Source organism: Cicer arietinum, chromosome 3 (assembly GCF_000331145.2).
Source record: "Cicer arietinum cultivar CDC Frontier isolate Library 1 chromosome 3, Cicar.CDCFrontier_v2.0, whole genome shotgun sequence".
Lineage (NCBI taxonomy): Eukaryota > Viridiplantae > Streptophyta > Magnoliopsida > Fabales > Fabaceae > Cicer > Cicer arietinum.
The window spans coordinates 64,967,538-64,993,162 of NC_021162.2; the positions used below are offsets into that span (position 1 = coordinate 64,967,538).

At 29.2% G+C, this 25,625-nt stretch overlaps 4 protein-coding genes across 4 annotated transcripts; 1 reads left to right on the forward strand and 3 right to left on the reverse strand.

The window, feature by feature from the left end:
* Positions 1 to 2,406: 2,406 nt before the first annotated feature.
* Positions 2,407 to 3,964, reverse strand: LOC101491644 (drought-responsive protein). The gene is made up of 2 exons (NM_001364872.1): positions 3,384 to 3,964; positions 2,407 to 2,636 (listed from the first exon to the last, which is right to left on the reverse strand). Exon 1 carries the CDS (start codon positions 3,900 to 3,902, stop codon positions 3,420 to 3,422), a length of 483 nt encoding a protein of 160 aa, NP_001351801.1. The 5' UTR covers positions 3,903 to 3,964; the 3' UTR covers positions 2,407 to 2,636; positions 3,384 to 3,419.
* Positions 3,965 to 12,540: 8,576 nt separating this feature from the next.
* LOC101511105 (uncharacterized) lies at positions 12,541 to 17,947 on the reverse strand. Its single transcript, XM_004493287.4, has 10 exons — positions 17,809 to 17,947; positions 17,461 to 17,695; positions 17,006 to 17,107; positions 16,512 to 16,681; positions 15,811 to 15,944; positions 15,525 to 15,702; positions 14,513 to 15,068; positions 14,113 to 14,225; positions 13,734 to 13,986; positions 12,541 to 12,956 (listed from the first exon to the last, which is right to left on the reverse strand). The coding sequence occupies exons 1-10, from the start codon at positions 17,868 to 17,870 to the stop codon at positions 12,723 to 12,725; spliced, it is 2,037 nt and encodes a 678-aa protein (XP_004493344.1). The 5' UTR covers positions 17,871 to 17,947; the 3' UTR covers positions 12,541 to 12,722.
* A 1,129-nt stretch (positions 17,948 to 19,076) lies between these two features.
* LOC101491950 (protein LHCP TRANSLOCATION DEFECT) lies at positions 19,077 to 20,669 on the forward strand. Its single transcript, XM_004493142.4, has 2 exons — positions 19,077 to 19,427; positions 20,293 to 20,669. The coding sequence occupies exons 1-2, from the start codon at positions 19,149 to 19,151 to the stop codon at positions 20,545 to 20,547; spliced, it is 534 nt and encodes a 177-aa protein (XP_004493199.1). The 5' UTR covers positions 19,077 to 19,148; the 3' UTR covers positions 20,548 to 20,669.
* On the reverse strand, positions 20,620 to 25,284 carry LOC101511410 (uncharacterized; the record flags this gene model as incomplete). The annotated part of the gene is given in 7 exon segments (XM_012713745.3): positions 20,620 to 22,235; positions 22,366 to 22,459; positions 22,711 to 22,807; positions 23,554 to 23,579; positions 24,048 to 24,126; positions 24,792 to 24,880; positions 25,129 to 25,284. Coding segments are annotated over 7 exon segments (768 nt in total), but the record flags the coding sequence as incomplete, so codon positions are not given.
* Positions 25,285 to 25,625: the final 341 nt, after the last annotated feature.

Below are 25,625 nucleotides of genomic sequence, written 5' to 3' on the forward strand. Positions count from 1 at the left end.
CACCATCAATCATATAAAGGTCCTCGCTTGGCCCATTGTGGAAATGCATATTTGAATTATTTGAGATTGAATCACATTAAAGCGTTATAATTTGGACAAAAATTCCATTTTGTAGCTTCAATAGAATCACAACAAAATCACTATGACACTCTAATTTTGTGAAACTAGAAATACTTAGGGAAAAATCCCAAATCAAAAACATTTAACGGTACACACAATGTCATTTTAATTTATAAAAAGGTGGAGAAAATCGCAATATCATTTTTATTTTGTGTGCTCAAACATTTTCATTAAACGTTTATAATATCTTTCAATCTTTTACATCACATTATATTATTTATACAATAATCCTAAGTAATTACACATCTTCTCAACGAATTAGTTAATAATCAGAGCGAGTAAGATACTCTAAGATCTGAATTCTGAACTATAATACAATCGAACGTAGTAAAAGGAGGATGATAATTAAGGAAAAAGAGGTCTCAAGAAAATGAAGTGAAAACTAATAATATAGTTTAAAAGGGATCGAGACATTGATGCATATATAGAAGTTGAATTAATCATCAAGGCCAAACAAAATCGACACACACCCTCGATTCCAATGGATTATCAGCGAAGTTCACCGCTTCTAGAGAACTTTTGTGCAGGGTGTTCTGCTTTTGAATGTCACGCACACGATCTTTCAATGTAGCAGTAGCATTAATGTTAGTGGCTAATAGAGCTGTAGAATCCCACTCTTGATTCCAAACAAGTTCTGAAAACAGAAGTATCAGTGAAGCCATTGCAATTTCAAGATTATTATACTATATTGATGAATGATTGAGAAGAAAAATTGAGAAATGTTATATATAGAGAAAGTGAATGAAATAATATGAGTTTTCTGCTAGCTGTGACTGTTGTTTTATTAATTTGCATAAAAGTGGTATAATAGAAACGGTGGTATCTATCTATTTTGTTGTTTCTGTCGCCGCTGATTTTATCTGTATTCTGTGTATTTATGTACGCATTTTATTATTGAAATCACTTTTTTGTAATTGACTTTTTTGCTTAAAATTTATAATTGACTTTTTTGTTTATAACAAGATAAATTATTATTATTGCATTTTTTTTATAAAGAAAGTATTCATATCATTTTTTTCTATTATTTTTATTATAGTTATAATAGATGATATTAATAATTGTAAGAGTAAGTATAAGAAGAAAAAGACACATTTTTAACAAATTTAAATTTAATGCTGCAACTATTTTTGTTAGTATTTGAAAATTTTGTATAAGTTAATAATAAGGGATAGAGGGATGATGGGTGGGAGATAGAACATAAAAAGAAAACGTAGGGAGCAAACTGAAAACCGCGTGTAGAGACCATGGTTTTTATTCGCCCAAAGCGCGTTTATCGACTTCGGTACTTTTATGGATACTTGTTATTATTCATTAGGAACTTTTTTTATTCTTTCTTCCATCACACTTTTGAAAGATTGGTTTCTTTTAAAATGAACAATTAATTTTAAAAAATTATAGTAAATAATATTAATAATTGATTATTAAATAAATGAATATTATTTTATATATACATAATCAATTATAGATAATTATAATATCATTTTATAAAGTTTTTACTTTAGAGAAATCAAATTTGACTTTCCAATAAAATAAACACTCAATTAAACATCTTTTATCAAGTCTAGTGTTGGTTAATAATGTTTTCTGTGTTCTGAGATGGGCCTAAGCCCATTGCAATCGAATCCTTTATGACACTTGGGCCTTGGCCCACCTAATCAAGGCCACATTTTCCTCTCAACGGTCCTTCTTCTATAACGGACTAAAGTGTCATTAACACCAACATCGAGGATCTCACTAAGATTCCTTCATCAAATTTGTCTTGATTTGACACTTCATTACCTCTCATTTTATTCACTCAAATACCTCTCATTTTATACACATTCACAATTATATTATTCATTATTCTGATCAAGACTTTAAGTCCATTTTAGATCATTAAATTTTATTGTATTACAAAATTATACTTTACAATATTGTCTTTTCAAATCGAAAGTGTTTGTTGGTTTATAATTAAGAGGGTTGGAGTTTGAGAGACCTGATATAAAATTTAAATTAGATAAAACATAATTTGTAATTTTTCAGTTATTTAATTTTACCTTTTCACATAAATTATTTTAAGTCACGAAATATACATGATGTTATCCTTTTCTTTGAGGTTGTATTTAACTTCATAAACTAAAAAATTGTTTATGTGGCTGTTTTGAAGCAAATACTTGGTTAAAAAAACTCGATCAAAGTTAATTAACAGGGGTTTTCAACCTCGAAATTATTATGGGATGCATTTGCTTGATCCATGTTTCACATTAATTAGATTAGATAAAATCTATTAAAAAAAGCCGCACAATATTAATAATAATAGAAATTCTTATTATTTCTTTTTGATGATATAAAAGCAAACATAATTAACTAAAGCAGTAGGGTTTTACAAACCAAACTAACAGCATATTATTACAAGCACTCGAATTAGCAACTAGAAACACACATTTTTTTTTTCTCTCACTCACATAATATATAGATATCTAGAAGAAGAAATTAAAACACAGGAGGACATAGCTGTCACTTATGATTCCATACACCTGCAATCGCCAGAAAGAAAAAAAATCATAAGATATATGCTAACAAATAAATAATTTCAGGATAATTTGATCAAGATGAATAGATTATTTTAATTTTTTTAAAATCTTGAAATTTCATTAATTTTGTGACCGAATGTTTTTTTAGAAAATCTAGGATTGAAGTTGTGATTTATTTTCATGGTGTCAATTGAGGAGAAAAAAAAAACTAGGAGTCTTTGTAGGCTAAAACTGAGATCCTAACAAGTCATCAACACCCAAATTAGCATGGTCAAAGTCTATTCCCAATCTATAGCTCAAAAGTCAGAATAAAATCAATTCAGTTTTAGTAATTCATCTCTGTTTTAAGAATAAAGAAAATAAAATCATCTAAAATTTTGATAACACCACCATAGTGTCAAAAGTAAACTTCTCATCATAAGCTCAAAATTCAAGAAAAATATCACCCATTTGATAGCAATTTTTTTCAAAAGCAAATATTAAAATGTTACTTATGTATTTAATTTATAATATAATAGACTAAAAATACATCAATTCCAAATTATAATTTATTTTTTTCTTATAAAAAAAACACGAAAAATTAAGATTTAAATTTTAGATCTCTCGATTAATCCGATTAACTTAACAATTGAATTATCTATTTGAAAGTTCATATGAAGATCCATGTACAAAGATTAGTAATAACAATACAAACAATCATGTACAATATTGATAAAATGATCATAAAGCAAAAAAAATAAAATGAATTACCTCTCATCAAGATGCAACAGAGGAATTATATAAGATCTAATCACTATCACTGCTGCTGCTGTCATGGCCATGTTCACCACCATGTTCACCACGTTTCTTCTTATCCTTCTTCTTTTTGATATTTTCACCCTCTCCACCTTCACCATGGACCTTGTCCTTGATCTTCTCTAAAAATCCTTCCTTTTGTTCTCCATGATGTTGTTCTGGCTTGTGTTCTCCTCCATGACCAAACAGACCATGTTGCTCTCCTTTGTGCTCTCCACCATACACACCATGCTGCTCTCCTTTGTGCTCTCCTCCAAACACACCATGTTGCTCTCCTTTGTGCTCACCTCCATGACCAAACAAACCATGTTGCTCTCCTTTGTGCTCTCCTCCATACACACCATGTTGCTCTCCTTTGTGCTCTCCACCATACCCATGTTGTTGTTCAACATGGCTCTCTCCTTTGTGTTCACCTTCTTTCTTATCCCCTCCTATATGAAGGGTCTCACCAATTTTGTTAATGATTCCTGCCATTGTAATATGTTTTTGTGTATGAATATGAATGTGTTTCTTCTTTGTTCTGTTTTTTATTTGATATTGTTCTAAGGATGATCAATGGTATTTATAGGCACAGAACTTTAGGGACAAAGGATAAAATAATGTTATCCACTAATATTTATGTGGAAATTACTAGAGTAACCATGGACGTGTACTCTATATGTGTAATTATTTGATTTTTTCTAATTTGAAAAAAAATCATCTCATTCAAAATATAAAATATTCATTGTTGGAAATTTTATAAAATAACTATATTTTTTGAAGTAAAAACAAAGTGCATATTTTTTTAAGTAAAAACAAAGTGCAAAAATATTACATAATTAATCTGACGTTTCAACTATATTTTCTTTCCAAATCAATCATTTATCATTTGTGCTTTCTAAAATATTATTGATAACAAAAATATAAAGAAATTACAAGACATTTGGACGATGATATTATAAGTCAAGAAAGTACAATATTTTTATGATGAACAATGATATTTGAACACAATTTTAAACACAAATACATGTGGTCTCCATACAATATCTCTTTATTTAATTTCCTTTTTTTTTCCTTTTTTTATCTCTATTTTTTCACTTTTTTTTGTATTCCTCTACAAAAATAAATCTCACATATTCATTTTCCCTTTCTTCCATAATTTCTCCTTATTCTTGTTATTTACTGATTTTAATTAAAAAAATTATGAAGTAACTTGAGCAACCTTATCTCCTCACTTGCAAGATAACTTCTCATTTCTTTCTTTTCCACAATGTTGAGTTTCAAATTTTGTCTTTCATTTAAGAATGTGTTGTTTTTTTTAGACATTAGTATTGAGAAAAATTGCAGTTGTTTTTGGTACATTGTTTTGCTTATATATGAAAATTTGCTTTTTTTGGATTCATACACATTTTTCTAGGTTCATACCTGGTTTTTCTGCTTCTGATTAATAATATAAACATTATTGATTAATGAAGTACAATAGGTGGTTAACAACTTATTTTTGTCTAAAAATTAGGGTTGTATGATAAGATTGTGCTAATTTATTATATGTTGTTGTTCAGGTTGGAAGTAATACATCATTTTTGGATCTTTTGTCACAATTGAACACAACTATGTGATAAAATGTAAATGTTTTATCAATTTTGTCACTTTTTTATATGACATTTTGTTGCAACAAACAATCAAGTAAATGGACTGTATGATAATCATGTACGTGATTTATCACTTTTGTCATTAATAGATTTGAATAGAATGTTTGATCATTATTATCAGACAAAATATAAATTTGGTCAATAGCTTTAAGAAACGTGATTATTGTTGTGAACAACTTGGTTAATGAATTTGAATAGAATGTTTAGTCATTCTTGTCAGACAAAATATAAATATGATTAATGACTTTAAGAAATATGGTTAATGGCTTAAGTATGTATACGCCCTTAAATATGTATACGTATACAATATATGTGTTTGTATTTGTGTTTAAAAATATGTTTAAATAACATTTCTCTAAAATGATAGTGAAGAAAAAAAAATTGCAATAAACACTGATAAACATCAACAAAATCCATATTTAGAAAGATATGTATTGTTTTTATTAAAAAAATCCAGTAATGTTAGAAGGAAAAATATTCATCAATGATTGTTAATAATGTTATATTATCTTCTTTAAAAATATGAAATATATTTCAATTAAAATTTATATCAATTAGAATGATAGAAATATATGATTTTTGCTAAGAAAAATTTTAAATTTTAATTTTGTGTTTATGAAGAGTTATACATTAAATAAAATAAGACTAATAAAATGTTTATAGATAGTAGATAATTCTCAACTTACAAACAGATTTTCTAAAAGTTATGTAGCTCCAATTCAAATCACATCAATTCAGTTGAGTTATGCTCATATGTCCATTTCTAGATATGAGGAAGTGCTTTACAAGAAGATTTTATAAGGTAGTGCCCAACTCAAATTAATTATAAAGTGTTGATTTAAATTAGTCCTAATTTAACGTGAGTTTTGGATTAATTAATAAAAAGAAAATGGAACCGAACAGGTGTCAAGTTGTTGAACTTAAACTTGGCACTATATTTGGAGCCTAAAGTTTAGTAGTTATTAATTGTGTACAAGCTATGGGGAAAAAATGACGCTCATAAGTGCAAAGATAAAGTTTCTAATCGGGATAGGGACATGAATTAACCAGATCATCAAAGTATATATGTCCAAAGTGTTAGGTACATTATTCGAATAAAAGTTGCATTGATTGTGGAAATTAATTGTGATGTATTATAAACTTTAAAATATTACACATAAATGTTAAGTTTTTGAATTCTAATTTAAAATTTAATTTAAAAATATTTGTTAGTTGAAGTAAAATTTAAGAATATTATACATGATTTTTACTTTTATTTTCTGACATTTTCTTCATTTATTTAACTTCTTTCGTAATTTCAAAAGGATTGGAAAAAAGCAGAAGCACTATGATTTCTAACGAAAGTGAAAAAGAATAAGAAATTGGATGCCGGGAAGGTATCAAGACATGATTTTGTCAAAAAGCATAATATACGTTTTCTCATTTGATATAATCATTTTCGCATCAAAAATATAAAGATATGTTGTGCCAAAGAAAAAAAATAGTATATATATATATATAGATTTAAAATAAAAAGTAATTCAAAGCAAATGAATCTTAAATACGTTTACGTGGTAATATTCAATAGATTTTCAACAAAAATTAGTGAACATTTCATACTTTAAAATATATTAATTTTTTTTTACAAAATAACATATTAATATTTTAAAAAAATTAATTATAATTTTGATCTTTTTATTTTTATCAACTTAAGGAGTTGATATCTATATTTTAAAAGTCGGCTGTTTTATTCATTTTTGTAGATTTTATAACTTAAAAACAAAGATTTGATATATTTTAAATTATGTGATGTACAATTTTCATGATATGAAACAATTTAGACTTATTAATTATTCATATGTCATTAACTAAATTATAAAAATAAAAAAAATTCTCAAGTTGAAAGTTAAATTTTTAAAAGATTTTTTGTGATTTTCACGAGTGTTAATCATTCTACATATTCGTATTTATATTATGTTATTTAAACTATGACCGGACGTCATTTTTTATAGTTAAAAACTCATAATCAAAAACCAAAAATATCAATTTTTAATATAAAATAATCGATTTCGTGAATTGATAAAAATAGGATGACTAAAACTCTAATTAACTCTAAAAATATAGGAAAATATTTGTAAGACCTAATCAACTAACATACGAGGATATAATTATATTGGAGATGTTGTTCCAAATTTGAATTCGAAACTTTAAAAAAGCTACCTCAATTATAAATATTGATATTATTACACTAAATCATCTCGTCTTAGGTTTCGACTCAAAATCTCAAAGTTATGTGTGAAATTTCAAGTACTTTCACTATATCAAAATAGTGTCATTTGATATTTTTACATATATTAAAAAAATGTAAAAGAAAATATAAAAAAATTATTTTTACCAAATTCAGTTTGTTAACTATTGATACATTATTAATATTATAAATATTTAATTGAAGATATTGTATTTGAAATAATGAAAATAATATTTTATTAAATAATACAATAGAAGAAATAAAGTGTGTTGTCTAAAATTAAAAATATAAATTATTTTAAAATTATTTTATTTTAATCATAATTACTCTTGTGGTTCTTAACTTAATTTCATATAATACTTTAATTATTATTTTTTTTCCAATTTAATTTTAAATAAATAATATGATATTTTATATTTTAAAATATTAATAATATTTTTTTCTTACAAATAAATCATCAAATTTTTAAAATAAAATTCGCAAAATTAATTATTATTTTTAATATAAAATAAATTCTATCAAATTTATAACTCAAAATCTTTAAATAAACTCATATTTTTATTTTTTATATTTTTGAATTTTTATAATAAAATTAAATAAAAAGAAAAAAATTAAAATATTATATAAAATTAAATTAAGAGAAAAAGAAAAGAATAATTATACATTTCTTTTACCATTACTCCTAAAAAAACGCAGCAAGTCGACACCGACCTCATTATGGGCGACAAAAGTAGTAACGATAGGGCCCACTTTCCATGTCTTTAGGAAAACAATAAAGTAGAGATGTGAAAATCTCGTTACCGACATGATGCTTTCTAATAATTTTAATTTAGCGTGAAGATTCATAAATAGAGAACAAAATAATTTTTTTTCTTAGAAAGAAAAGTAAATAGTTAGAATTTGTCCTAGATATTATTCCGTACGATATTAGATTTATCATTGAACTAAATATCTTACATTAACGACGTATCAACGAAATACTCTTTTTTGTGAAATATCGTTTATAATTTTTAAAATATATAGTAATAAAATTTAAATTTAAATCAAAAACAGAAGACTCAAAATTTATTTTATTTCAATTAAACTAATATATAACTATAATAGCTCAATTTGTAATATAATTAATATTATCATACATTATATAATTTAGAGATATTTTTTATTTATCAAATAAATATTTTTTTAGACTTAAAACTCTTGTTTTAGTCTTTTGACTCTTTATAATATGTAACCGTATATATTTATTAATTATATATGCAAATATAAAATTACTTATTTAACCTATGCACTATTGCATTCTATCTGTCTTAAACAATCCATTATCATTTTTAATTATCTATATAATATTATTTTAGTGTGATAATGAATTTTTATTAAACTCAATTTTTACTTTGTATTGTTTAAATTTAAAAGTGAAAATTTAGTTTCGTAATTTCAAAAGATAAATCTAAATTTTGTCAAATGACTTAATTAAACTGTGCATATTATCTTTTCGCAATTAAAGATTTATAAAATTAAATAATTATAAAATGATTATCAGAATCTTTTTATTTATTAATAGTTTTTCTTTCACAATTTTATTTATTTTAAAAAACATCCCATTAATTTTTAGTTAACTTGTTGTAATAAAATGATCCTATCAAATGTCAAAACACGTGGATGGATATAATCTTGCCGACAAGTGAAAAATGCCACCGACGGTGACAATATTAATTTGGAAGTATCGACATATAAAACTTTTGGAGAAATGGAACTTTTCTAAAATAAAATGTTAACCGACTTAGTTTTTTTTTTTTACTAAACAAAGTAGTATGAAAATAGTAAAAAATAGACGGTAAAAAAAGTTGTATAAAAAAAGTATATCCTTTAATATAATACAGTATTTTTTTTCTTATATTTAACCATTTACATTGAAATCTAATTCAAATATATTTTTTAATTCAGCAATAATTACATAAAAGTTCTTTGTTACTAAAGTGAACAAAAAGGACGAATATTAATGTTGAAAGTTGTAAACACCACTTCTGGTTTTTAGATGCACTTTTATCTTTCTACTTTATAAAAAATAAAGTTTTAGTCGTTTTATTTTTAAAAGTATTTGGTTTTTTAATGAATTAATTTTTTAGATATTTTAATTTTTTATTATTTTTATGATGTGACATATTAATTAATGATATAATATTTAGATAATATTTATAAATTAAATAAAATAATTTTTATATTATTATTGTTGTAATTAATAACGTTAAGTGTCTTTATAATAATCTTCCTTTGCAATGCATCTGATTCTTCTGGATAATAAAGATTGCACAACATGGTTCTCATTACCATCGTCACACGAGACATTATTATTTTTTGGCTTAAATACATTTTTTGTTATACTATTTTTTTTAAATTATTTTTAAATTATTTTTAAATTATTTTTAAATTATTTTTTTCAAATTAGTTTTTTGTCTCTATTAATTAATTCCTAGAATCCTTTTAGACATCTATTATTTTTCTCATTATGTAATACTTTCATTAATAATATAACATTTAAGAGACATTTGTGATTTTTGATAAAATAACTTTCATCTCATTATTGTTGTAATTAATTTTATTATTTATTTTATTTATATATTAAAAATAAAATAAGTGAATATTTTGAATTTTAAATTATAGTTGGATAAAAAATAAATTATAAATAAAATAAAATAATTTTTTAAGATATTTAATGTATAAACATAATAAATATTTTTAAAAATATAATAAATTTAAATATTAAAGTAAAATAAATAAAATATTAAATTATTAATAAAATAAATACATTTTTAACGTATTATTTATTTATTTTAAATTTTATTTATATATTATTTAAATATAAAATAAAATCAATTATAACAATAATGACATAAAAATTATTTTATTCAACTCACAAATTGAATCAAAATATCATGTTATTAATGAGAATAGTACATTATTTAAATTGATGAAGAATTAAATAAATTTTAAAAATTAATCAATATAAAAATAAAAAATGAATTTTAAAAATAAGAAAACTAAAAAATTTATGTTGGATTAAATAAAATGATAAAAAATATATTTAAATTTTTATCACTTGTGTTATAGAAGAAGAAGAAGAAAAAATGATTAATTTCTTCTAGACATTTCACATGTATGGTCCTACAAAACGAATTCAAGCCCAAAGCACAACTGAGCCCGCCTAATACATCAATGACAATAACAATATGTAGCTTCTTTTCTCACTTTTTTATGTTATCAAATGTCTTTAAAATACATATTCAAATCAATTAATCTAGAGATATATTTTGATCAAAAAACACATTTGATTAGTTAATTCAGAGATATATTTTGACCAAAAAATACCTTAAAATTATCCAATTGGGAGAATATTGGGACCAGAAAAGAAATTAACTTAATAATAAGATGAAACATAAATATTTTAACAACTTTGACAGAAACACTTGATTTAGTTTTGTGCGCCAAGCTGTCAATGCAAACTACTCCATGCCTAAAACAGTATGAAAAAGCCTTTAATCTAGCTAGCAAAACAACAAATGTGGATATAACAATTAAACATCTCCAGTTACACAAAATCTAGGTTGATTTAACTAATGTGTTAAGTGAGCTTTTGGCTTGTTTCTAACCCACATCTAAGACAAAGTTTTAACTTCATCTATTAATTTAGAATGCTCTACTTTTTTTGTTGTTGAAAAATGTTTGAATTCTTTGTTTTCCATAGAGACCAAATGCAAACACTCCACGCAAAGAACACTTGATTTGAGACCGACTTTCCAATTCCTAATATACCAACGAAATCCTCCATGTTTGAAACAACTCGCAACGTAACACCGAGCTAATACCAAACCAATTGAAAAGAACATACTAAAAGTGTTTGTATAGTTCTTACACTGTCCCAACTATCCACCTATTATAAGAGTTTTGTAAATGAGATATTTGATCGTCGTGTCCTTCAAAAGTAAACCCCTTAGATCTTACCAACTCTACAGCTCTTCTCATCAAGATATTAAGCTCCTATGCTACAATTAAAAATAAGAAAAGGAATATAGGGCCACCCTCTCGTAAACTCCTACTCATCTCAAACTCTTATGAGGCATTTTCTTATCCAAGCGCACCATTTGGCATGAAAAACCATGTTTGTCATAATGTTGATTAGGAAACTCTCACTCCAGTTAATCATAAGCTTTTTGAAAATTAACTTTCAACAACAATTCCCTTTTTTTCTTTTTTTCCTCATCGACCACCTCATTTGTTATTAAAATGCCATAAAAATTTTGATGACCTGTAGTGAACGTTTATTGAGTATTTGAGATAATTAAACTCGTGACTTGTTTCAGTCTTTTCACCAACACCTTAATTTATATGTCAAACTATATATTATCACTTTTGATATCGTTCTCATTTTGAACCAATCCAATATATTAAAACTTTAATTTGTGTCTAGATATTTCACCTATCCGTGAAACTGTAGTATGTTGTCAACCTCGATAACGATAATTGCTTCACTAAAAATATTGAAGAATTATGTTCCACCAGTGACTAGAATCTCACAATCATCTCATACACATATACTTGATGTCCTTTAAACTTACTAGTACTCTTTTAAAGAGTTTATAATGTTCAAATATGGAAATATAATAAATAAAATTTCTCATACTATCCACAAAAACAAAAATACATCTGCAAATATAGATAAAATCACATTAGCCTCTAGAAATCCCTACACCAATAACAATCAAACACAATGGACTCTAACGGCCACTCATTAGATAGTTCAGAACAATGACAATAATAGTCCTCAGACAATGGAATCTGACTTCAGCTGAGGATCATTATTCAGCCCAACCAACATATCCTAATTGCAAAGTAAAAGATATAGACAAAAAAAATTGAGAAGTCAATGGTGAGTATGAATTGACAACGGCTAATATGCTGCCTAGTCTCTGTTCCAGACAGAGAAACTAAGCTAAACATTGGAAATTCAAATGTAAATTAAATGTCACAAAATTAAAAATAAACTGAATCAAGATGATATCAAAACACAAACATGTAGTATCTAACTTATGCACTCTAATTTTTAATCAAATACAGAACCAACTTCTTCTTCTTCGTTGACTCAGCAAGATTAATTCAAAACCACTAGCCTTTCCATAAAATTCCAATAGTAACTAGCTCTATAAATAACACTTCTAAATTTATTTTCTCATATACTATAAACAGTTGAAGCAAGAAATGCAATGAAACAGCCGACAAGTTGTATACTATGTAGATGACTTTTATACATGCATCTTTAAGTCTTTATGTTGTCATGTACATTATCACTTCCCTTTATACACAAGCAAAGAAAAGCAAAGGTTCTTTCGGTGGGGGCTACACAGATTAACTGATTCTAGACAATATAATGGAAAAAGAACACTATCTAGCATCTTTAGTGATAGGAGGAACATCGTCTACTACACGGATAGGGACTATTGGTATTGAGTCCCACCATTCCTTCAATCTTCTATTCCCAGTTCCAGAAGACTTGCTGCTTGTCTTCAATGTCATGGTGAAGCTTTGCACAATGAGACCCATTAGGAAGAATTTGAACGGAATTACTGCCAATAAGAATGCCAATCCACCCATTGCCACCATCACTGCATTTGCATGCTGCCATACAAACAACAAACAACTTGTATACTATTTGTTTTCATTTGAATGTGTATCCAAGTCTCAATCCTCATTTATTACTAGTCAAAAAGTTCGTTAACTCTATTCATTTAAAGAAGAAGCATGCTAAATGTTAAAGAGTAACCCTATTTCAAAAGAAAATAGATAAGAAAAATCCGCGAGATTTGTTCGTAGTTCGGCCATTTGTACCTAAATCTATGATTGCAGAGCAGTTTCTATTAACTTCAAGCTTAAGTTTTATAGTGTAGAACTTGTGCTTAAATAATACGGTACGGTTTAGTTTACAAGATTACCCTGAAGGCCTCAACCATACCGCAGGGAGCTTCAATCCCGCTCGAGCGATATGCCCCCTTATCAGCAAGTATGAGCTATACCCAACACTAACAATACCCTTGTTTTTTTTAATTTATGATCCATCATAATCATGTAATCAGATACTTTGACTCTAATAAGGCCTCGAGAATACCTACACGTACACGTTCGACCCCTTGAGTTTGCTATGGAACTAACACTCAATTCAGAACTTAGTCACACTTAAAGCTCCTAGCCCCTCCCCAAAGGTGTGTTTTGTGAAATCGAACATTGGTCCTTTCACTCACAAATTCATGTTATTATAATAAATGTTATCCACAAAAATTTACTCAACAGGTTACTAATAATCCTCTCCTAAAAGAATAGTTTTGTAATCATTCTATGAAGATGTTTCAATCCTTGCCAATATTACTAAAAGGAAAAGAAAATCGTACAAGAAATTACCTTGTCAGCCTTGGAAATAAGTATAGACCATATCTTTAACATTGCTATGTTTGTTATCTGCATCATCTCATGAACAGTGTACAATCCATGTTGGGCTGAGACAATGCTATCAATCGTAGATTGATCAGAAGCCATATTGGATCTACTGATTACTATCTCGTTGCATTTCTCATTAATCTTTTTCTCTCTTGCCTCAAGCATCTTTATTATCACCCAAATCAAGAAAGCTGCACCTATCTTTCCAACCCATTCCCTGCATTGTATACCTGATGTTAATTATGTACCTTGAATGTATAGCAAAACTCACTCATGAGACAATGTAACACAATTTGATAGATACATATAAGGAAAATAAACAGTTAAAGAAATAAAAACTTACATGTAGGTGATTATCAGGGATGCAGCAAGAACAGCAAGAGTAACTGGTGGTCTTTCCCATGTGAAGATTTCTTGCAACCAAGGGACTACACTTTTAAGTGGCTTTAGTAGTTCCTATACAATAAAATCAGCAAACAGCGGTTAAGTCTCAATTCCAAACATGACATGGTTTCTTTCTATGATACGACAATCCCGTATTTGATTCTCAAAAGAACAATGAATTGTGAAACATCCTAATGGAGACACTTTTTTTAAACTAATGGTGAATATGAACTTCACATTGCCCTTTGTAAAAAATAAATGGGTAGAAATCAAAATGAGGAAAAAATTTATGCATCCCTGCCTTCTAGAGATAATCAAATTGAGGATGTATATGTGCTTTTTTTAACTTAAATCCTTACCGTCAAAACCAGAACACTGTCGGTGACTCCTTCCTCCTTTAATTCTTCAGTGGTAGCTTTAGCAACGAGAACTTTCTTTTCTTCCTCCCTAGATTGTTTAATAGCCGAATCCAACGAGGGACTATCATCTAAAACATCAAAACTTTTGTTTGTTGGACTTGTCTCTTCTACTATTGAATCGGAAACTACTGGCCCGGCAATGTTCATACTCTTAAGTATAGAACTTGCACTACATGCCTGTCTACTATTGACCTTTCTGAGGCTATCATGAAGCTCTTCTAGCACATAATCACCTTTTGGTATTTCGTTGTATAACGAAAATATTAAGAACTTTGTTGGGACAGGAGGTGATATTCTTAGCATTTCTCTAGCTGCATGCAGTCGTATGATTCCCAATATTGTCCTTGCATGCATCTCCCATGTTTGTATTGGGCATTTTACATTGTACTTTGATAAAAACTGATGGAGAAACAGTATTTCCTTTATCAATGCAAGCCAATGGTCACGTCTTGTAGAACTTGTTAGCTCTGGAAACTCCAGCACAACTCCCTCGGATCTGGAAAATTTAGAAGAAAAATTTATTCATTCTACTGACATAATTGAAGATTAGATATATTTGTAATATTGCATTAAGGGGAAAATGACATGTAAGACATCAGATATCAAAAGTTATAAAAAATAACAAATAACACATTAAGAAATTGGAAAGCCAAAAATTTAATCACTTTTTAAATCAGTTTGATACACATCAGATATAGAATTCTGCATATTCTATAATCATTCAGGAATTTAGTTCATCTGAATTAATGTTGTACGAGTTTTCAGTTTGAATTTAGGCTTTGGTCAACTTCCTGAGTTCCTAGAAGTCAAACAACAATATTGAACGCATTTTGTGTATATTTTATCCTTATCTGATAATTCAGTGTGCCTATTTAACATACATAACTAAAAAAAGTATACGGATGTGATAAAAACCGTTATGCTATGCTATGCTATAGTGCAGTGTTCTTACAAATCAGTCGAGTCAATGACTATGGCCTTGTCAAAAAGTTGGGCTCCCCATGGACCTGTGGCAACTGGTTTAACACTCTGCTCAACATCCTTAGAGAGGTCTATTTTGAGAGCATCATCATACTTTATTACTCCCGAAGCCTCGAAGTAAAGAGAATAATTGGTCAGTGTAAGCCTACCTGACAATTAAAAAAGCAACATTCACATTTCTATTGTGAATACATTAACCTAATAGGAGATTCTAATGCACTATAAAAATAAATGATCAGATAGACCAAAATGCGGACCAGGCCAACTTGTTGATCCGATGTGGCGAACTACTCTCTGAGAGCTGGCTGTTCCTTCTACATGTAATATATATTCATCATCAGCCAGTTCCACACCAGTTGGTGTTGCCTGTTTCTGCAAATGTCTTATGCACCTAAAGAATAACGAATTTAAAAATAAAGGATAATAAGAATGTGGAACTCTTCTGCTGCTTATGAGTTTTGGTTTATTTCAAGAGGCAAGAGATTAAAGGAGTTCCAACTTTACTCTAAGTGCCAAATTTCTTAAGAAAATAACTAGCCTTTAATAGATTACAAACTTCAAATGATTTTCCACCATATAATCATCAAGAAGTACTATATCAATTCAGAGTTGAATAAATATAAAAGCTTATCACCAACAATTCAAAATTACACAACCATTACAGTGGGATGTATCATGTAGTTAGCGTAGCTAGGGAAGGGAATATAGCCAGATCGAATTCTCTGCATTAAAATTGATCTCAACCCTGAGTTATATACTAATGTTATTAATTTTTTATATGATGTATTATTTCAGTAACGTTTCTTTTACCAACTAGTGTAGGCTATTTCAGCAATCTAGATTTGCAGATAGTTTGGATAATTCATATCCTGCGTATCTCGTAAATAAACCAAGATAGATGCCATCTAATAAATCAGAAATATGGTCAGATACATGCAAGATCATATCAAATCATTACTTGTCCATTTCTTTCAAGAACATGTCGTATGCCGGATAGTGTAGTCGGAGGCCAGTCGATGCTGTTAAAGATTCAAAAGTAAACCTTCCATTTGCTACATCTGCAACTAATGGGACTAACGATCCCAACCATACAAATGCATCCTCTCCAACACTTGGCTCATTAGTAACCTGGTGAGATAGTGTATTTAAATATGATTAGAAAACAAATTGTACAAAGTAAGTGTAATCACTTACAATCTAAACCTGAAGTCATAAATTTTGTTAAAGAAATAGCATATAGATAGGTATTTTTATGATAAGCTTATGCTATAAAGCGCTTATTTATCCAAACAAGTCCTTAGGAAACAAGCTAGAGAAGGCTGGAATTAAATCATACGTTTAAAACAAACGAAAAAGGTAGTAAAGGGGTAGAGCTTATAATTCATCCATTGTATTCTGTAATAACATAAAAAAATCACATTGTCTTCACCATAGGGGGAAAGATATTCTTACAAGGAGAGGCATGATGTCTGAATAAAAAAGAGGGATATCATCTTGTTCTTGTGTTGTTTTCACATTTAACTTCTTTTCTTCTTTCTCCTTTGCTTCAGCTTCCTGAAAACCTCATATACTTCATCATGATATAATATCATATATAGTTTGATTAATTGCAGGAGAAGAAACAAAACAAACATTGTAGTGCAACATCTTATTTTTAGATATAAAAACTCAGTGTTAATTGCTGAAGTTGATATCAAGCAAGAGCAGTTCCTTCTTTGCTAGTGTCCAATGATTTAAATGTGTTTGGTAAGTAGCAACAGATGCTTGATTACTTAAATTCTGATAAATTTCCACACATTGATTAAACTGATTTTTTCTTCCAATTATTATCTGTATCCGTGCTTCATTGCTCATAAATCTCAATGTATTTATTTTGAGAAACATTTAATTAAATTTGAATTATACACCTGCAGGCAGTGGTCATCATCATAGTAAGTAGGTCTCTCCCAAGCAAGCATAATATCATAGGATAATCTGCTAAATGAAGCATTATTGATTTCTTCTTGTATGTTGTTGCGGCACAATTCAGTTAGAGCCTTCCCACTGACAAATTCAACTAAATTTTTGCAGTAATTTCCTACATCAGGGTTCCATTCTTGTTCGAAATCATGCACCAAATTTTCAACCGAGATCTCCAATTTCCTAATTAAAGTAATTAATAACAATTAATTTCAACAATGATTATGATAATTAAGCAACAAGAAAAATAATAGAGAATGTAGGAGATGAATTAATGAAGATATAGTAGTACGTACTGTGCACATTTGGTTACGACATCCTCAGCAATGGAAGATAGATACTTGAGCTTCATCGCCATGATAACCGTACGAATACACACGATTGCGGTTTCTTCATCTTTCTCTCTCACACTTGCGCTATATATAAGACACGCCGAATGGGTGATACGTGGGAACGATCATTAGTCGCCACGTGTTATTTGTCATGCAACGCAACCATGCAACACATAGCGGTGCAGTGCAACTGCAACCATACACCCTAAATTTTCATTTCCACCGATTCTTCCTTTAAAATATTCGAGGAAGTAAAATGTAAATTTTTTGTATATATTTAATTAGTTAAGACATATTTTTATCTTAAATTTTTGTATGAGTAAAATATTATATTTATATCTATTTTATAAGAAAATACAAAGTAATGTATTCATATAATTTTATACCGTAATTTAATATTTGTCATAATATTATATAGTTAGATAATTGTTTTTAATTTAAAAAATTATATAATGTGATGTGATGAATGGTAAAAATAGAATAATAACTAATATAAAATTATTTTATATTTCAGTATACTACTTTTATACCTATCTATAAAGTAGAAAATTAAACAAAAAATATCAAATTTGAATTCTCAAGTATATTTTCAACAAATAATTCTTAAAGAAAAGTACGCGTATAATGAATTGTTATTTAGAAACATGTTATATCTAGAATTTGTTCAACGTAATTGATTATATAAACTACAATAACTAACTATTTTGTTGTCATTTTTATATTTATTTTATCAAAATATCATTTCTCAATACTCTAAACTCCACAAAGATTGATTTCCTTAGACCTCTCATCGAAGAAGTTGTTTCTATTTGTTGTGAAAAAAAAAAGGTTGTTTTTATTTTTGAACCGCAAAACCAAAGAACCTCACTTAATCATACTTTTTGTGAACTAAACCATTGTGCAAGTTTCCTAAATAATAAGGATGTTTTCGTTACTCCGAGGGTGTCTCTTTAAATTTTCCCCATCCTTCTCTTAATCTTTCTTTAGAGGATGTGAGAGACATTTCGTGTTGATTAATTTTAATTTCATAAAACAAATAATTAAAAATAGTGCAATGACCCATCTTGGCATTGGGATGCGGTCGGGTCGGGTCGGGTCGCGCTAAAAATGAATATTTGATGTGTTCATCAATTTATTATCTAATATATGATAAACGGTAGAAAATTTTGCATGCGCAGATACACGGTGTGGATGAGAAGCAGTGAATGATTCCCTTATATATCTTTCAGAAAGAAACATGTGGATGGATAGAAAATAGAACAGAACATCACAAAGCTAAGTTTTGTTGTTGAAGTCACTCAACAATGGCTTCTATCACATGCACAACTACTCACCAACCCATCATTTCGAATTCTTCCAAGTCACAAATTTCTTCTTCCTCAAACTTGAGTTCTTCACGGTTTCTTGGTATCAGAAAAAGATCAGTTGGATGGTCAAGCCTCACCTCTAGAATTAATGGACCTTCCAATGGCTCAAGATTCACATGCTGGTTCAAATTTGGTAAGAATGGTGTTGATGCGGAAGGTGCTGGCATTTATGGTAGCCAGACTCGTAATGATTTTGATAGAGATGATGTTGAACAGGTTGGTAAACTAAAACAAAAAACAAAAACTTTATCGCTTTAGTTATTCCTCTGTTCCTTTTAACTTAGTTATTTATTGCAAAAAGGAAAATATATGAGATGAAATAATATATAATTAAGAACATTATAGGAAAAACATAAATAATAACATCAAAAATTAATTGTTTTGTTCTTTTATTGGGAGTTTATAATAACTAGTAAGAATGGTGTTAGTTGTTTGGAAAAAAAAGTAACTTGAGTAAATATGGAGTATTGTGATTATGCATTAGTGATATATTTATGTTATCGGAGTGACTCTGAAAATATGTGAGAACAAAACAACTTTCACCATGATTTTCAATTTCATGAAACATGTTGAGTAGAAACTTGAGTAGATACTTATTTGTGGTTCAATAGTATGTTAGTATTAAAATTTTATAACTGCACAATGTTTTAGATTAAAAGAAATTGGAAAAGTGAAAAAGGTAGTGCAAATATAATTGAAGAAAAGTGCGAGTGGTGAAGATAGATTAGTATTGCTCTGAGTGATATGTGTTTAAATCTGTCTGCTCTCAAAATTACCAGCGAGACTTCCTTCATTTTGTAAACAGAAAATACCATATAAAGCACGTCTAGAAAGATCATAAGAAGTCTTCAACACTATCAAAATGATTTAGTTTTCTTCTCAAAATCAAAACTTTTCATTGTGAATGAAACCATGAGAGGATTAGTTCATCTGCATGTTGTGCCATTGAAAAAGAAATTCTCTATAAGTATAGACTATAGTGTGGTAAGGTTAGATCCTAGGACTACATATGCGTGTGATGGAAAATGTTCTTATAATATAGCTGTAGTAAAATATATATTTACATCATAATCTTTTGTAGTACTTCAACTATATGGGAATGCTTGCTGTTGAGGGAACATATGATAAAATGGAGGCTCTTCTAGGCCAAAACATCCACCCCGTCGACATCCTACTTTTATTAGCTGCATCAGAAAGTGACAAGCCAAAAATCGAGGAACTCTTGAGAGCGGGAGCAAAATATGATGTAAAAGATGCTGATGGAAAGACAGCCTTGGATAGGGCTAATGATGAAATTAAAGATTTCATTCTTAATTTTTCAGTGCAGAGAGCATGATTAGTCTGTTCCCATTGTATGTCAGTTCAGCTACATAGTTGTTTACATTATGATCATTTTTGAACAATGCTATTTTATGTGCTTTGGCCTTTGGATTGATCATTAGCATGAACTTGATGTCACTAATCAGTCTATACTGTCATGACTAACATAAACATATACATACTAATTAAGAACAGGTAGCATTCATAAAGTACTTGCTGCAAAAAAGATGGTGAGGGAATCATCAATTCAACCAACTATGAAAATTAGAGAATCCTTTCCATAGTATATTATTGCTTTGTAAATGTAATTTTATAGTCCTTCGAGATTTTGTTCCTGATCAAGATGTGCAAAAGTTGTGGTAAACTTGTATAGTAAATATCATATGAAGATCATATAGATTTGGAACTAATGTATAAAGAAATTTCCTTCAAAAATTCGAGCAATTGAATGGAGATTGAGACCAGGATCAGGTTTCCTTGGGTCATCAAAAGTCAGTACATTCTACATGGTCGACTATAATGCCTTTCATATTAAATCAAGTTTTCCTACTGTAGTATTACTACTGAAAGATTCATTGTCAAAAATCAAGACATTTTCAATGTTTCTTGCATTTGAAAACATCAGTGCTTAAAAAAGACCATCCTTTGCATTTACATCAGTAAGTATTCTAGCAAGTGAATCCCCTTTGTCATCTTTTGTTTGATCACTTTCATTTCCCATGAAATTGAATGTCTTAGCCTTGGCATTGCAAGTTAACATAAAATTACTACTTTGTACACTTATTAAGTTAGTATCATTACAGTTTTAAGCCTTCCTTCCCGAGATCCATGTCCTCAAGGTTGAAGTCTGAAAATTGACTCCAAACCACCAGCTCAGCTCGTATGTTGGAACTACTTAATGAACACCTGATCCATAGTCTCTCCATGCATTGTAATTGACATTCAATCTAGGACATTCTCTTCAACCTGCCCTTCCAGTTCCAATAGCATAGTAGTTTTTGCACACCCCTCCCCACTGCCTTTTTAAACTGAGAAACGTGGAGGAGTGGATCGATTTTAGATTGTGGTGGGAGATGCAAGTCTGATGCTCTAGTGTAGAAGTTAGGTACAGGAGTCAAGCTATTATTACATCAGATATTATATGGATTCAGTCTCAGCTTCTATTAGTTAATTTTGTATTGAATTCTGTATGAATTAGCAGTTACAGTTAGCTAGCATTCTGTTAACTAACTAAACAAATAGGCAGCATCTAGATATTCAGTGTATAATTACCTTTCTGTACTTCATTCCGATTCAGAATAACAATCAGTTTTCAGATTCTAAAAACTTCCTCTCTTTTTCTCAAACTCTCAGTTTATTAATCCTATTGAATACAAGCCATGCTAACAAGACATTTATTATAAAACAATTAATTATCAGCAACTGAACAATGCACCAAGTAATTAGATTAATTATACAAATAAAGAACACTGAGTGATTATAAAATAGCAGAAATGAGCACATCATGGTTCTTACCCCCAAGAATAGACTCGATACTGTTATAGTTGACACCTGATGGTTGAACAGAAAGATTTCCACCAAAGTCCTCACCTTGACTTTCATTCTGCCTTTTATGCTTCCTCTCATGTAATATAAACTTATCCTATTTTCAGACACACTCTAATGTAACATAATCATCACTAACAGGTAAAACTCTCTAAAAAGCTGATTCAGTAGTATACATCAGAACAGTTGAAGAAAGAATAGACTAGCATGTAAATTATTATTTTCGAATACATACTCATGTCTATGTATAAGTATATACAGAAGAGAGTTTAGTGGTACAGCAACAAACTAACCTCTATTCCGTCATGAGTTATTTTTATTGATTGCTTATTTGTAGACATGGAAGAAACCATATTGAACAATAAAACAACATCAAGTAATATCTACACAAGATGGGGAAGAAGCTCAATCAAGATAAATGAACAATTAAGTGAGATACACCATAACGTCTTATGTAGTACAAATTCTTTAATTTTACAGTGCTAAATAATATCACTTGTACTTTATAGTTTACAGTTAATTTACAAATAACAGCGGCATCAGTGATCAACATTAAACTTCCAATTCAACAATGATGAAACCATGACTAAATTATGATACATAAAAAATATGAGAGAGAGAGAGAGAGACTTACCTGTTGGACCAAAACTCGTAGACACCCTAGCAAAGCCATAATTGTCACAGAAATCCCCATAGAAAAAGATTTAGTATACAATACAGATATCTCACTATTAAAAAGTCATGGAAAGAAATTTTATATGGAAATCTTAACAAATTACTCAAAAAAGATGTTCAATAACCATGCAAGCTGACCACGGTAATAATTTCTAAGGGATTGTATGTTCCATCCTTCCAAAGTGTACAAGAAAAAAATAAGACTAAAGGACTAAATAATAGACTATATCATGGTAGATGCCTATAACCAACAAAAATTTGGAAAATGCTTTAGAAACTCAAAACTTGAGTTGAGGGTTTTTTTTACCAGCAAAACTTTGAGGTTATCAAGTATGAAATACGAAGTTCCTGTTCCCATTTCAACAAAGATCTGTAATGACGAACAAACATGCAGCAGAAAAAACATCAAATAAAATTCCTTTAAAATTACATAAGAATGACAACACACTAAATGAACAAACGTTGTTCAAATGGTATCGTAATTATATAAAACTGTCTAAAATTAAACATGTAAATTCCAAACGTTGTTCAAATGGTATCGTAATTACACGGAATAAAGATGAAGAAAAAAATATTGAACTCGTATAAATATGCATTTTGTATCATTTGGTAATATCAACCGGCACTAGAACCTATATTATAAAGTAAAAGACAAAGGTTTAACATTCCTTTTATACCATGATCAAGCTATGGCCAACCATCTAAACCCTGAGCATATAGAATAAATGAACAAATCATTATAATAGAAACCACATGATACAAGTAGATCCCATGATAGTTGATACTAGTAGAAGGATTCGTTGCAGCCTTCAGTATTGGTTCAACCATCTGCATGGAAAAACAGAACATCGATTGAAGTAAGAGAAAGGACCATGGAAGAAATAAGCAATCTAATGCTAAATCTATGTGTATGCATAGAGGGAAAAAAATCCTATTAGTATCTGATAGGGACTTGGGTATTATGGGGTTCCCAAGTTCCACATCAGGTAGTATGGAATGCTAGTATTTAAATGGTTTGATTTCTCCCCCTTATAGCTTGCATTTAAGGAAGGGTTCCCTAAGTACTTGGACACCTCATACTACTTGATGTGGGATTTGGGCACCCATAATACCCAAGTCCCTATTAGCATCAATTAATGTGTTGAATCCTCGTAGTCATACTCTATGCATGGGAAGAGGAAGCAGTTAATAAGCCAGCAACAGTAGAAACATGTTGATCTTAATTTATTATTATTATTATTAAAAAGTATTGAAAACAGCAAGAGAATCGTTTAATGATATTTAGCTGCAGTTTACCTCTGCAAGTAGTCGTGCAGATCCTAAAAGACGTTCCAAAAAATTATGCTTTTCATCATTGTATTTTCTCCTTTTCAAGCTGTTATGAAACAGTAAGTAGAACAATATTACTACCAACAAGACCAGGCCTATAATAACATCACAAAATGAAGGGCAAACAAGAAGCCGGACTGCAATCTGTTTGATTATACAAGAGTGAGCCATTTCTCAGAAGATTGTAATTTTGTGTTATAATACTGCAACATCTATATTCGCATACTTCGTTCTTTAACCACAACGTGTAAGTTTGAATAATGGTCTATGGTATTGGTATCACATTTTTTACATGGAAACTATAAATTTTCACTTCCAATTTTCATGACATCTTGTACAATGAGAATTTAAAAGTTTTGCAATTTTTTCCTCTTTGCCTTGCACATATTATTGAAACAGTCTAGGAAAAGACATATACCCAATTTGAAACATTTGAAATTTTTACATATTATATCCATGTCATTGTCCTAGCTACATAAGGTACACTAGTTTTCCCACTTTTATTCAGTCATTAACGCGTGTTGATATCATTTTGAAAAAATGGTAAGAGATGAAATGCATGAAATATCAACAGGAAAGGCACTCTACACGTTTTAAACATGCAAACATGCCACCTCTTTAGTTATCTTGATGTAATATCTAAATTGAATCTTTTGCACATAAAATTGGAAAACTCCAAAGATGCTGAAAGAAATAATAATATAAACCTACCTCTCTAAAAAATGAACCTTCTGTTTTGGTTTATCTCCTTTGATAACAAATAAACCTACCGATTGCAGGAGCTTTAAATCCCTCTTCAACTAATAATTACCAAACCACACAACAAAACCCAGAATGACTTATGAGCTATGAAACACATTACATGCACGTAAAAAAGCAACTGTAATACACATTTCCCATTCAAATTTCCACAAAGACCCAATTACTCTTAAAAAAACTAAGGATGTAAAAAAAACAGAGGAAAAAAGCTTTCAAAAAAATTTCCAACACTAAGCAATTTCACATCATTGAACACTGACTTCAGAGAAACTGGACTACAGGTGCATACCTTCAAAAGATGCTGGAAATAGGAACAGCGACGGTGCTGGTTCTTATTTTTGTATACCAATCTTTCAAGGATGCCACACTCAGATTGGAGATGTGAAAGCATAGATGTTATTCGCCTCTCAATTGTTTCAAATTCAGGACCCACTGAATCCTTGCAATTTTAATTCAACGACAGAACTATGATCTAAAACAAAACAAAGAACAAAAAATTGCAAGACTGTAGACTACAGAGCACAAATACATCAAATAAAAAGTGAAAAAGCCTATAATTTCAAGGAGTAAAGGTTTTGAAAGACAATAAACTGGAGGAACAAGCCATAAACAAGTAATTTTCGTCCTCCTCCCTCGTCTTATTTAATTTTACTAACATAGTCTCACAATAAAAAAAGTGCTTAGTTAGTTACATGACAATCACCGTGATGCTTGCTTCCAAACAAATTGAACTTGGAGTTATTTGTTTATATATTTAAACTACCACTGCATAAGAGGAATAATATT

Bases quoted from the DNA above. Each gene is read 5' to 3' on its own strand.
- LOC101491644 (NM_001364872.1), bottom strand. From the start codon at position 3,902: ATGGCAGGAATCATTAACAAAATTGGTGAGACCCTTCATATAGGAGGG.
- LOC101511105 (XM_004493287.4), bottom strand. From the start codon at position 17,870: ATGGCGATGAAGCTCAAGTATCTATCTTCCATTGCTGAGGATGTCGTA. The intron at 17,108-17,460 runs GTGTATAATTCA...TGAGGTTTTCAG, and splicing joins ATGATGACCACTGCCTGCAG to GAAGCTGAAGCAAAGGAGAA. The intron at 12,957-13,733 runs GTAATTTCTTGT...TTTGTATGGCAG, and splicing joins TTATTTCCAAGGCTGACAAG to CATGCAAATGCAGTGATGGT.
- LOC101491950 (XM_004493142.4), top strand. From the start codon at position 19,149: ATGGCTTCTATCACATGCACAACTACTCACCAACCCATCATTTCGAAT. The intron at 19,428-20,292 runs GTTGGTAAACTA...AATCTTTTGTAG, and splicing joins ATAGAGATGATGTTGAACAG to TACTTCAACTATATGGGAAT.